The 14,641-nt window shown below is 41.0% G+C and overlaps 1 protein-coding gene across 3 annotated transcripts in view; it reads right to left on the bottom strand.

The window, feature by feature from the left end:
• Nucleotides 1-14,641, bottom strand: part of LOC121924124 (mitochondrial amidoxime reducing component 2-like) — a 59,291-nt gene that overhangs the window by 33,212 nt on the left and 11,438 nt on the right. For 2 of the 3 annotated variants that reach the window (XM_042455271.1, XM_042455278.1), the window contains exons 5-6: nt 13,293-13,354; nt 13,146-13,217 (exon numbers count right to left, since the gene is read on the bottom strand). In XM_042455271.1, coding sequence (XP_042311205.1) covers nt 13,146-13,217; nt 13,293-13,354 — 134 coding nt within the window. Of the gene's footprint in view, nt 1-1,785; nt 3,704-13,145; nt 13,218-13,292; nt 13,355-14,641 lie in introns of those variants that run through there. The other variant, XM_042455262.1, reaches the window with a different exon arrangement.

The following is a 14,641-nucleotide window of genomic DNA, read 5'->3' as shown; positions in this document are numbered from 1 at the left end:
TGGTCTTGGCAACTAGGCCCACATAAGAATCTCGAAGAAACAAGTCATCATTCCTCCAATGTTATGGCATTAAGATGACAGGAACGGTACACAGACATGAGCGCAGCATGGCGGTAGCTATGTGAAAGCTGAGCAATCAATTAGCTAGTTGTTTACCCAAAGCTTTCCTAAGTGATGCTAAGCAGAGCTCCAACAAAGAAAGAAGATCTCGGTGGCTGTCACAGGAAGCCCATGGAGTGCTAACAAGATGATTTTTATTCAATTCACCATTTTAAATGACCAGCAAAGCAAGAATAGAAGGTTCAAAAGATGTCTTGTTCCAGCTTGTTTGTCCCAACCCTTGCACTAGGTTTTTTTTTTTTTTGCTCATGCCTCAGTTATAACAAAGCAACAAAAGGAGACTTCTAGGTGCCTAAATATACATAATTTATTAAGCCTAACACATTCCACTTAGGTCTTAAGTGAACCATTTTGCAACATGGTACTGGATAATTCAAAACATTTTTATCTCACTGTGCTTTTTCTAAAGATATACTTGCCTTCAGACTAATAAATTATATTTTTGTGTATGCAGTTAAAGGGCCCCTTATTTGTTTGCATGCATGTGTCTACTCTCCTTTTCTCCCCACCTATGTACTTGTTCAACAAAGTTTGTACCAGCATAAGTATCCTCAACACTTCTGTTCCCTGGCAAGGCTGTCCTAAGAGCACAATACTATACTGATGTTCAGATTTACTCAGAAGTAATTCTCCTCTGTGTTCAAGGTAACTTGCTCCCTCATATGTTTTTACAACTGCAGCCTAGCAGCCTAAACCAATACAGATCTACTTAGAAATAAGTCTGAGAAATAAAGAGTACAATGGAGTTTACTCTTTCAAGGTAGTCATGGCGCCCTGGGGGCAAAGACGGGGCATGCGTCATGGAGACACTATTCCCCGACTCCACCCGCAAGCTGACCCAAAGTGCACAGGGCCCTAGTCCCCTTTTAGAAGTGGCACTAACAGTGTATGACTTTATGTCTCTAACAAGAAGTAAGGACCCCATATTTAGTCAATGGGGATAACTTCCAGGAAAGTACTTACTACATCAACTAAGCATACCTGTTAGGGAGTATGCCCCATTCAACTTCATTAACTACAAAATACAGTGGACCCTTAATATCTGCTAGGGTTCAGTTCCGGGACACACACCCCCTCCCCATCGATACCAAAATCCATGAATGTTCAGTTTCCATTAAATACAATGGATAGTAAATTGATATAAATCCTTATATAAAATGGCAAAATCAAGGTGTTTTTTTTTTAAAAATACTCTGCGTGTGTGCGTGTGTATTCAAGCCGTGGATGCTTTTCAAGCTGTGGATGGCTTTGGAGGGCTGACTAATCCTTGGAGGTTTACTTTTCAGTAAACGTATTTAGGCTTGTAATCTTAAAAAATGCAACAATGGCTTTAAAAAATGTATAGCACAGGAATGAGCTAAGCAGAATCATGATATCTCTAAATGTGGCTGTTAATTAAATCCTAACAATCTTCTGGAGTCCACCAGCTGTTCCTCTGAACAGGCACAAGTCTTACCAAGCACATTATCAATCTTATTGTCTACCATTCATCACAGAAAATCAAAGCGTTCAGGTTGGCTTCCTTCTGCCAGAGCTATTGGTTGCAGTATTTCTAAAACATTTGGTTTGAACCTATTTTATGCATTTCATTATAGTATCACGTACAGATACAATCCACTGATTTATACAGGCGGTATATAAATAAAATTTTATTATTATTATTAATTATTATTATTATTTATTTTAAATGTCTACTGACTTTCCAAAACAGATGTACAATATGGCTTCTCACATAAAAACAAGTTAAAATGTAACAATAAAAAGCATTTTGTGAACTGAGGCTAGCAACCTAGCAACATGCACCTGAAATAATGATCACTGGTTTACAAAAACTTCTGCTAGAATCAGTGTGTTGGTCTTTAAGATGTCACTGGGACTCTGTTGTTGTTTTTGTATAGTCTAGTAATATCTTGAGAAATCAGTTTTAGATTTTAACTCTAAGAAACCTTTCTGGTAACATTATATACATTTATTTTAGAATAAAAACATTTTTGTCTAGACAAATTAAATTAGAATTAGGAGCAAACGTATGTGTAATCTTGCCAAAGTAAGTGCTAAAGCAAGGGAAGCCTACCTGTCAATTCATAATGCTCTGACATTGGAGCCTTTGATACATTCTAAACTGTGGTAAGGAACTGCATAGGAGGCAAAAGCCATTTTCCCCAGTGGACTGCATCATCATGTTTATTATCCACATTGGAAATGACATGTCACTTCTGCACCATTTTGGTGGATTTGGGGGCATTTCTTCAGGGTTTTCTGGGGGAACCTAATATTTGCAGCTGCTTTGGGGTGTTTTGGCCAGTTTACGGGTGAAATTTCTTTTTTAAAAAGTGGGTTTAGGGATTTGGGAGCTTGTGGAGCTATATTTAGGGATTCCTAGGGTCACCCCACTATGGTCACCCCATCCTAAACTAATGGCTAGGGAACCCCTCTCAGCTTCAAGACCAAATGTAATTTCAGAAAAGTTCTCAGAGGCCAAATTGCAGTGAGCTGAGGAAACAAAAAGGTCATCATGGGGGGCAGCTTGGCGAACTTGGTATGGTTAGCCTGGGGAAGAGAAGGTTAAGAGGGACGTGACAGCTACATTTAAATATTTGAAGGAATATCATGTTCAGTATGGAGCAAAGTTATTTTCTGTAGCTCCAAGGATAAGGTCACAGAGCAGTGGATTCAAACGACAGGAAAAGGGATTCCTCCAAAACATTAGGAAGAATGAGCTGTTTGATGGTGAAATATGCTGTCTTGAACAGTGGTGGAGTCTCCATCTTTGGAGGTTTTGAAACAGAAGCTGGATGGTTTCATGCTGGGAGTGCTTTGATTGTGTCTTCCTGCATGGCAGGGGGTTGGACTGGATGGCCCTTGTGGTCCTTCCAACTCTATGATTAGGTGATTGTAATGTAAATCCATGACTGCCAGCAACTCATCCCTTTAGGATGAGAAACCACTAAAATGATGATGGCATGGGGAAGTAGACATGTCCATCAAGAAATGCTCAAAGAGGCAGATAAGAGCCCCAGTAGGGCCAGATATGGCCCCATAGCCCAAAGTTGTCTATCCCCATTCAAAGCTATGTGAATGGGGGACAAGGAGAGGAAAGAGAGGAAAAGGAATTTGGGAAGCAATTCACATTCCAAACAATGAGAAGGAGCTAGTTCTTCTATCTGCTGGGGGCATGACTGGAGACTGAAGGGACTTTGGATCCCCTGGGTAAAAAGCCTAACCTAGCATGGCCCCAAACTGCCTAACTTCATTTACCTTTCTCCTTTTCTAGTATAAGTTTGGTCAGGACGATGCAAGCCACCCTAAGTCTGTGTTATTTAAAGATAAATCATTTATAGTAATTCATTTCTCTTTCTGAAATCAATGGAACTTTAAAATGCAGAAGTTTGGCAGGATTGTACTCTATGATAATTTAATCCTGTACTACAGAACAGATAAATGTTTCCCTCCCTAACATTCTATTATCTTATACACAGGGTCTCCAACTCGGACAGTTCCTGTTTTGTCTACACCAAAATAACTGCCAAACAAAGGTGCTGTTTTGTGAATATGTCTCTCAGCTGGATCACACATACGATACCTGCCAAAAAAAAAAAAAAAGGGGGGGGGGTGTTTCTTCATTAGTGAAATTGTGACAATAGATTGAGATCCTGAAGCATGTCAAGAAAAAAACTTGTTAAACAGTTAAAATAAATCTTGTCCCCCCGCACCCCTACCCGCATACACACACCAAGAAGGGACCATCATTCAACAACAGATCAAATACTTTTTTGTATGTCAGGCTCAATTCCAGGAATCTCTCAATAAAAAGATCAAGCAGCAGGTGATAGGAAACTTATTTGTGAGACTACAACTCCAAGAACTCCCTGAGGATTCTGGGACCCCCCCCCTTCCCGGAAGTTCAATTTCAGGAAAAGAGATTCCACTTAACCCTTAGGAAGAAGTTCCTGATAGTAAGAGATGTTTGACAGTGGAGGATGCTGCCTTGGGAGAGTGGTGGAGTCTCCTTCTTTGGAGGATTTTAAACAGAGTCTGGATGGCCATCTGTTGGGAGTATTTTGTTTCTTCCTGCATGGCAGGGGATTGGACTGGGTGGCCTTTGTGATCTCTTCCAACTCTAAGGGCCCAAACATACAGGCCAAAATAAAGCTGCTTCAGGTCACTTTGGAGGTATGCTGTTTAAATGGCACACACATCTTAAGAGGCCATATGCTGCGCCAATGCGCTCCAGTCCTTAGGACTGTAGTGTGGTTTTGGCTTCGCTTCCAGACTCTTAGGATGCATGCATCATTTAAATAGCATATCTCCAAAGTGACCCAAAGCAGCTTTATTTTGGCCTGTCTGTTTAGGCCCTAAGATTCTATTATTTTAAAGAAGCTAGTACTATACAGAAGACTGCAATGGTAAACTACTCCTGAAGCCTTTGACTTGGAAAATCTCATGATGAGATGTGTCATACAATGAATAAAATGATTAAAAATAGTAAATTGTTGGTTGTTGTGTGCCTTCAATCAGTTCCATTTTATGATAATCCAGAGGTGAATCTATCACATGGTTTTCTTGGCAGGATTTATTCACCTTTGTCATCTTCTTCTCCCATCTCCCAGTGGGAGGAAGCTAACTAAGCAGATACTCAGACCCCGCTAAAGAGTCTTTGCAAACTGCAGCAACAAAAGCTTTTGCTTTTATATCTGAGCTGAAGGTCTGATCCTAGAGAAGACCCATGAAAATTGGAAACTCAAATAAACAAACAAACAAACAGACAAATAAATCCTTAAGGCCAAGCTCTGGCAACCCTACTGCAGTCCCTGTAGACATTTCAAAAGCAGGGGAAATGATTATCTGAAACTGGATGCTCCAGAGCATCCATTGACCACATTGTTTACCCTACCCTTTGGATGTTAAGCTAGCCACTTCATCATATTTTGAGGAGGCCCAAAGATTGTTGCTTTTGGTGTGTGCCTTTCAAGTCATTTCTGATTTATGGTGACTCTAAGGTGAACTTATCATGAGGTTTTCTTGACCAAATTTGTTCAGAGAGGGTTGTCCTTGCCTTCCTCTGAGAAAGTGTGACTTGCCCAGGTCACCCAGGGGGCTACCATGGCCAAGTGGGGTTTGGAACCCCGTTCTCCCAGTGCCCTAATGCAACACTCACCATGTTGGCTCTGTTGTCCCAAAAATACAGGGTGGCTTTTTAGGCACAGGGAGCCTATTGACTTCAATAAGGTCCAAGTAGCACAGGCTCACTGAATCCAATAGAGGCTAATAAGCTCTTCATGATAGACGTGTTGCTCTAGCAGTGAGGAGAACAAATCATTTCATAAGAAGTTTTGTTGTTTCATACTGTCATATGGTGGCAATAAAACCATGCAGTGTTCCATCTTTTGAGAGTTGACTCTCATTTGGTTTTCTTGGATTACTGTAGAACAGGGATGGGCAAAATGAGACTCACTAACAATGTTTCTGTGGCCTTCAACAGCTTCAGAATGTCTAGACTGACTCTTTTCAGGCCAAAGGCCTTGTAGGCACAGGCCAAAAGACCTATTTCGTCCTGTTCTGGCAACTGTCCTGTTTGGACAACGTATGTTCCAAACCCCAGTTCTGATGCAGGCAATCTGTATGGCATGCAGCATGTCCCATACCACACCAGAACCAGGGCAAAACAAGGTTAAAATGTATTTTTAAAACTTACCTGTTGTTTCTGTTACCTGCCCTTTTATCTATGGCTTACCTGTTACCTGCCCTTCCATTTCCAGGGTGAAATGGCTGTCTGCACAGACATCTTGCTGGGCTGCCCAGCACATCCACCTCTGTCATGTACTGTGGGACCTTGGTATCCGCAGTGGATCCATAACGGTCCTCCCTGCGAATACCAAGAATGGCGCTACCATTTGCCCCTCCCCTCTCTCCTTCCAACTGTCATCTTCTGGCCTGGGAGGGAGTGAAAAGACACACCCAATGCTATCGGGCCTGAAGAGGAAGAGCCCTCCCCTCCCTCCTTCCCACTGTTATCTTCTGGCCTGGGAGGGAGTGAAAGGACAGGCCCAACGCCATCGGGCCTGGCCTCGATTAAGAAAAAGAGCCCTCCCTCCAGTCCATCTGCCTTGGTCCAGGCCTCAGAGGGAAAGAAGAGCTGCTGGACCTGATCCCCTCTCCCACAACCACCATTCCTTTCTCCTTTTGTGCTGTGTCTTTTTAGATTGTAAGCCTGAGGGTAGGGAACCGTCTATTATCCCCTCTGCTGTAAGCAGCCCGGATTCCCAGTGACTGGGTGGCATATAAATAAATCCTATTATTATTATTATTATTATTATTATTATTATTATTATTATTATTATTATTATTATTATTATTTGTCCCCAATGGTAGTGTGTACATGCAGTTGCACTGCCATTAGGAACAATGGGTCTTCAGGTAATAATAATAATAATAGGTTTTATTTATATACCGCCCAATCACTGGGAATCCGAGTGGTTTACAATAGAGGGGATAACAGACAGTTCCCTGTCCACAGGCTTACAATCTAAAAGACACGACACAAAAGGAGAAGGGAATGGTGAGGGGGGGGAGGGAATCAGGTCCAGCATTCTTCTCTCCCTCTGAGGCCTGGACCAAGGCAGATGGACTGGAGGGAGGGCTCTTCTTCTTCAGGCTAGCCCCTGATAGTACTGGGTCAGCCTTCTCTCTCCCTCAGACAATGGGGGCTTACCTGAAGTCTCACTGTCCCTAATGGCAGCGTAGTTGTGTGCATCTGCTGCTATTGGAGACAACAAGAACTATTCCTAATGATGATGCGACCATGTGCACGCTCCACCATTGGGGACAATGGGGGTTTTCTGTCTGTGGATGATTAAATCAGCGGATGACAAGTCCATGGATAACGAGGACCCAATGTATAACTCATTCTGAGGTCAGAACAAGGCACCTTGCATGTAGCCATCACTGGGCACCTCCTTCTGACTAGTGGTAGTGGATGGACTGAGCAGCCTAGCAGGTCGCTTAGGTAGACATCTGCCACGGCAATAAACAGAGGGCCAGGTAGCAGCTGTGGGGCATCCCTTGCGAGCATCCTGGCCAGTGCAGACAAAGTCAAAAAGCGTGAATTGCTGCTTCTAGTAGCCACTGGGTCCAACAATTTACTATTTAAATAGATTTCAAGACTTCCCTATATTAGTTACGATTTTTTTAAAAATCCAGTTTTCAAGGACTAGAAGTGGATTTTCATCCACTTTCGGTTTTCTACTTTATTTTTCGGTAGTCCATGTGGCCCCTAGAAGGTCCAAAATTGACCTCCGGAGTTGCCTCTGTTGCCCACCACTGTTATAGAATGTGTATACTAAAGAGAGCTGAAAGAGTTAAAACTCTTTTAAGATCTCTTGCCTACATTTTAATTTATTTTCCATGGCTACTGCAATCTTGTCAAGTAACCGAAGGGCAGGGGTGGGAATCTCTTTGGCTGTTTGGACATCTCAGAGATAGAGTGGTTGGAGAATTATTTTCTTTTGGCCATTTACCCAGTTGAGATTTAGTGTCCTGTCACACTAAACTCTCCCCACGCAGCCATAGAAGGCACTTTGCATTTGCCAGATGAGCCCTTGGGATGATTATGGAGGACCTTCCCTTCCCCAAATTTATGAGGCCCCCCTTGAAAGTTTACACTTAGTTATATTTATAATGGCTTAAGGGCTCAGTAAAATCCTGGGCATTGCCTTTGCTGCATAAGGCCTTCAAGGTTTATTACTGTGAATGTAGATGGATGCTATCATAGGACAGGCCAGATTACAGGATGGTAACCTGTGAGATCTTTTGTGTTATCATCAGGCCTGTCAGCCAGTCAAAGAATGATTAGTTCTTTGATTAGTTCTGCATTCAAGTGCAGTCAAAGAATGCAGAAGGTCTTCTAATTGGGGTGTGGTGGATTTTTATCACTTAATATTATGATGTTCAATGGCCCCTTTAACAGTTTCAAATTAATGCTCTTAATATGTTTGCTTATTTAATTGCTTTTGTAACATTATATTATCAATTTTTTTAAAAAACTGCAGGTGGTTTTAACACATATTGTGAGCTGACTTGATCCCACAGTGGGGGAAAGGCAGGAATATACATTAAACAAATAAAACGAATAAGTTTAAAACACAAATGATTAAATAACCAATACAATTAGACACTGAAGAGGGAGATAATTTGCAACTGAATAAACAGTTCCTGCTATTCACTAACAAAAACAAATATTGTACTTAATATGTCCTTTTATGTGTCCTACTTAATAATTTACCAGAACGCATATCCTGAGTGACCATTTTTCATACCCTGTCTGCAGGATCTGGCATGGTTTGCTGTGTGAATCCTTCTTCTCACAGAAAGACAGTCCTGGAGATAACTGATTCAGTCAAACATTCTGTAAGTCATCAGGAAGATTCATATCATGAGCTTTACTAGATAAAGAGATGAGTAGGAAGCCTCTCCAAGCAAAACCTACTTCATTAGCCCTGATCCATGGCAGATCCAAATCTCAGTACAGTTGCACTGCTGTTCATTCCAAACCAGAACCTCAGCTGATCAAACAACAAGACAGTTGAATGCAAATTGTTTACTGGTATACTAGTGGCATCTCCACCCATGTTAATCAGAATGATAAGGACAATAATCAACCTGGAATCTGCAGCTAATGTTGAGGTGGAATCTCTTTTCCTGCAGTTTGCATCCATTGTTCCGTGTCCTGTTCTCTGCAGCAGCAGCAAACAAGCTTGCTCCCACCTCAATATTATTATTATTATTATTATTATTATTATTATTATTATTATTATTAACCTTTATTTATGAAGCACTGTAAATTTACACAGCGCTGTACATACAATCTTTTTAATTAGATGGTTCCCTGCCCTCAGGCTTACAATCTAAAAAGACATGACACAGAAGGAGAAGGGAGTGGTGGAGGGAAAGGGGATGAGGTCCAGCAGTTCCTCTCTACCTCCGAGGCCTTCAAGTATTAATATGACATCCCTTCAAGTATTTAAACAGGGCTATCGTATCAACCTTCTCTTCTCCAGACTAAACATCCCCAGCTCCCTAAGGCATTCCTCATGGGGCATGGTTTTAAGACCCTTCACCATTTTAGTCGCCCTCCTTTGGACACGCTCCAGTTTCTCAATGTCCTTTTTTAATTGTGATGCCCAGAACTGGACACAGTATTCCAGGTGGTACCTGGCCAAAGCAGAATAGAGTAGCACTATTACTTCCCTTGATCTAGACACTATACTTCTATTGATGCAGTCTAAAATCGCATTGGCCTTTTTAGCTGTCGCATCGCACTGTTGACTCATGTTCATCTTGTGGTCTACTTAGACTACTAGATCCCTTTCACACATAGTCTCATTCAGCCAGGTGTCGCCTATCCTATATCTATGCATTTTGTTTTTCCACTCTAAGTGCAGTGCCTTACATTTCTCCGTATTGAATTTCATTTTGTTAGCTGTAGCCCCGCTTTCTAGTCTATTCAGGTCATTTTGAATTTTGATCCTCTGGGGTATTAGCTACTCCTAATTTGGTGTCATCTGCAAATTTGATAAGCATGCCCCCAATTCTGTCATCCAAGTCATTGATAAAGATATTGAATAGCACTGGGCCCAGGACAGAGCCCTGTGGGACCCCACTGGTCACTTCTCTCCAGGATTAAAAGGAGCCATTGTTGAGCACCCTTTGGGTTCGGCCAGTCAACCAATTACTAATCCATGTAACAGTTACTTTGTCTAGCACACATTTTACATGCTTCTTTGCAAGAATGCCATAGGGAACCTTGTCAAAGGCATTACTTGAAATCAAGATATACTTTATCTATGGCATTACCTTCATCTATCAAGCTGGTAATTTTATCAAAAAAAGAGATCAGTCTGACATGACTTGTTTCTCTGAAATCCACATTGACTTTTTGTGATTATGGAATTGCCTTCTAGATTTTCGCAGACTCTCTGTTTAATTATCTGCTCCAGAATCTTTCCTGGTATTGATGTCAGACCAACTGGATGATCATTGTTGAGATCCTCTTTTTTCCCTTTTTTGAAGATGGGGACAACGTCTGCTCTGCTGGGACTTCTCTTGTTCTCCAGGAGTTCTCAAATATTATTGCCAATGGTTCCGATATTACATTTGCCAGTTCTTTTAATACCCTTGGATGTAGTTCATCTGGTCCTGGAGACTTATATTCATTTAGACTAACAAGGTATTCCTGTACTATCTCCTTACTTTCTCTGTGCTGAAATTCCCCTATTCTGTCCTCTGCTTCATTACCCTCAGGTTGAGCGACCTTTGCCTTTTCTGAGAAGACTAAAGCAAAAAAGGTGTTGAATAATCAAATACTTTTGGGTTGGCTTTTGCTGGCTTGGCTTGGCCTTCGTACATCTTCCAGCCACTTTTTTTTTTTGGAGGGGTGGGCTGTCTAAATGCCATGCCCCAAAACAGCGAGAAGCCACTTTATTTGACCCATATATTTTTGGTTTCAATCTGTAATGTGATCTTTCTCTTTTCCTTCCACTTTTCCCAGCATTGTCCTATTTTGTAATGAGTGATGTTGTTTCATGATATGTTCAAAGTACAATAGTCATTTTGGCGTCTAGGAAGAGTTCAGTCTTCATATGCTCTTGTATCTATTTATTTGTGTAGAGGTTTTTTTTTGGCAGTTCATGGTATCCAGCATGACATTTTTAATAAGAAGATTTTTCTCTCCGTTCCATACATTGCAGAAAAGCTGGCCGGACTGGCAACTGAATCAATCCTCAACATTGACAATGGGACAGTGGGTGTAACCATATTGTAGGATTAAAACTGTTTGCATTTAGGACAAGCCACACAGCCCACAATTTTCTACTCCATCACCCCTGTTATTGCCTACCGGGATCTGTTGTCTGAAGCAATCATTGTCCCTGAATGGAAGCACTGTCTGAATAGATTATTCTGATGCTGTACAATTCCTGCTCTATGAATAATAATTTCATGAGAGCAATGTTGCAAACAAGGAAGATGCAGTCATAGCTTTACTATCAGGTTGTATTAGATATCATTTTGGCCACACTCTAACATTCTAATAAAAAATGTAAAGTTTAATCCTCCCGCATCTCCTGGGTGCATCTTTAGACACAACTTTAAGTGCTGTACAGTGCGCCCATGTAATACGTGGGCGTGAACTTACGCAGCTTTCAGCATATGCTGAAAGCTGCACAAGAAGAAGAGTCAGCACACTCCGGAAAGGGTAATGGGGCACACACGTGCGCCACACCATGGGCATGAGTCCCATTCTTTTGAATGGGGCTCAAGCATATGCGGAATTCCCCTTACATGGGGGGATCCAGAATGGATCCCCCACTTAAAGAAAAGGCCCACTGTAGTTCCATCCTATAGAACCGTGCAATTTGTAATTTTACATGGTCTTCTCTGCCAAAGAGTGATTGTGCCTCAAAAACCGACAAATCCCAGGATTCTGTAGGATGGAACCATGGCAGTTAACTGTATTAAACTGCATTATTTCTACAGTGTAGATGCACTCTTGGTTTCCCAGCACAATCTTTTCCATGTTGACCCAGAAGTAAATCCAGTTTCCCTTTCTTACACATAAGAAGAGCATTATAATGTAGGAAGGCCAACAATGCAGGCAGTAGTTCCGTTATTTAAAATATTTTCTCAAAAGAGCTCAATAAGAACAAAACAAACTGTAAAATTAATTATCTTAAAACATCAGTTCCAGAAAGATTAAAATATTAAAATGGGACAAGAAGGTCTGAGTCATAGTTTAGCTCCAAATGAATCAACTGCTGACACAATTTACAGAGATAAATCTTATTGATTCAATGGGTCTGCTCTTATTGGGAGATCCAATATCTTGAAATTGTTTGAGTATTGTATGAGGACACTGGGAGACCAGGGTCTGAATCACTATTTGGCTAGGGAAAGCCACTGGATGACCATGGGCAGGTTGCACTACTCTCAGCCTCTTAGGAAGGCTATGGCACATCTTTTCAGAACAAAACTGGCCGATATGGTCATCTTAGATCACCATAAATCAGAAATAACTTGAAAGCACACAGCAACACTCTTTTTGGAGTAACAATAGGATTTAGCCAGAAAACAACAGCAGTAAATGTTATAGTCAAAAAGCAGAAACCATAAAAACGAGACAAATAAACCAACTACATACTAAATCTTTTCTTAGAATTTGAGGTTTTTGATAACTTCTAGGAGGACATTAATGATGGCGTAAGCCTCAGTTACCAAAGGTTATGAAACAGGCAAAAAAAATATGCCCTCTTCCTTATCCCAATGAAACATATTTTGGGGGATAATAGGGCACATATTAACATCTCTAAATATGATCTCAGTAGATAAGCAGACTCATTTGGGAGAAGGCAGCACAGGCATCATGCTCCTAAACCATTTAGAACTTTAAAGATCATCACCAGGACTTTGAATTGTGCCAGGGAACAGAATGGATGTCACTACAAATGTTTCAAATAAGTCTTACAATAAAAAAGACATGGGCTCCCTATATGTAACTCCTGCTAATAGTTTGTCCACTAAATTCTAGGTCAAAGGTTGTTTCCAAACACTTCTCAAAAAGCAGTCTGATGTAGAACACATTGCAGTGATCCCAGTATGATGTATCTAGTGCATGTACCTAGATCCATATTCTGGTCAACTAGATGTATACAATACGGAAGCCTTAGACCAGGGTGGAAATCACATGGACCTCTACGTTTCTGACTGCAACTCCCAGCATTCCTCATTGTAGTCCAATGACGTTTGAAAGGCTAGACAATTTCTAATCTTACGTCAGACCAATATTCAGTTACTAATCCCAATTAGAGTAGAACCATTAAAGAAACGGAATTTATAAATTATTGTTGTCTTACCAGGTTCTTACTGTTTTAATGGATCTAGCAACTGCATTTAGGCCTTAGTTTCACAAGAAGTGCCACATTCATCTACCAACACTACTTTGGCTTCTTCCAAAACAACACTATATGTGTTACCTTTTTAGTGTTTCCAGTGGCTCCTTTCTGTCTATGATACCATTATCTGGATCAACTGTTGTCAAAATACACCTGCAATGGCAAACAAGATTTTATAAGAAACATCGTCAAACAGCTTGCTATTCTCCTTGCCAGCCGCAAACTTACCTGCCACACTGCATGATCAATTTCATTTCCACATCACCAATTATAATCTTGTTCCAGGTGTCCTAAGAGAAATTAAGTGACAATTTAGATCAGCTTCCACACAAAACTTATCATGATAGCCAAATACAACAGTTCTCCTTTTAAGTACAACTGTTTAAAACTAAAATGGAGACTCTTTTTTCTAATGGAAGAGAGAGGTGTAGCTAAACCACATAATTGAAATAGGAAGAAAACCAGTCTTTACTTCAGTATTCTGTTGGACTGTCCTAAGAAGTTGGGAAAGCTATCACCACTTTGCCCTACATCTGGACTACACTGGTACCCCGGGATACGAATGCGCCGCGTTACGAAATTTCCGGGTTACGAAAAAAATCCATTAAAAATAATTGTTCCGGGTTACGAAGGTTATTTCGGGTTACGAAAAAAATTTTGGTGCTTTTCGGCGCTTTTTCGCACCAAATCGCGGCTTTCGCTATTAGCGCCTATGGGGCTTCGGCTTGCGAATGCTTTTCGGGTTACGAATGGCGCCGCGGAACGAATTAAATTCGTAACCTGGGGGAGCCCTGTATATGGCAAATGGTAAAGCAGGCTGGGGGATTCTGGCAGTTATAGTACAAAAAGTAACTCTACAGAACTCTCCTGAACTCTGCCTTGGAATTAGTTTCCATAATAGAAAGAGTATCTAGTTATATCAACCATTCTTTAAAAAGAATTGTTGTAGTCAAACTCAATATTACATTATTCAAAGCCGAATTCTCATGACCAATAAAGTCACCAAAATTATGCTATTTGTTTATATTTTTATGTGATAAACTGAATTTGTGATCATGGAGGGCTGACCGGAGGGAATCACATCAAGTGGCAGATCATGGATGAATAACTTTAGAAGGCCTTGAAGCCAAATTCTCACTCCCAGGTGCACAGAACTGGAAAACTGATGAAAATGCCAAAAATCACAAAAGAAAAAACTGGGAAGTGGCTGGATATCCATTTCATTTGATTTGGGGATTTTCCAGTATGTGTGTGTGGAGATCCCTTTGTGTTCTCCTTCTGCTTAGTGTAGAGAAGAGTAAAACTTTAAAAAAAATCCCTCCCTCAACAAAGGAAGGATGGATAAGGGCAGGTAGCTTACTTGTAACTGTAGTTCTTCAAGTAGTCATCTGTGAATTCACACAAATGGGTTTTCCTGCATCTGCACAGAGACATTTGGAACCTTCTAGAATTGCTAGGGAAGACTTTTTTACGGTAGCTCTGCCCACCCTATACCCCTAGCGTTCCCGCTCTTTCCCTTCATTTCCAATTGGACGCAGCACAATGAGGGAACATGTGCAGGACACGACTTGAGGGGA

The sequence above is a fragment of the Sceloporus undulatus genome, chromosome 1 (genome assembly GCF_019175285.1).
Source record: "Sceloporus undulatus isolate JIND9_A2432 ecotype Alabama chromosome 1, SceUnd_v1.1, whole genome shotgun sequence".
NCBI lineage: Eukaryota > Metazoa > Chordata > Lepidosauria > Squamata > Phrynosomatidae > Sceloporus > Sceloporus undulatus.
This window is presented reverse-complemented; position numbering and strand designations above follow the sequence as displayed.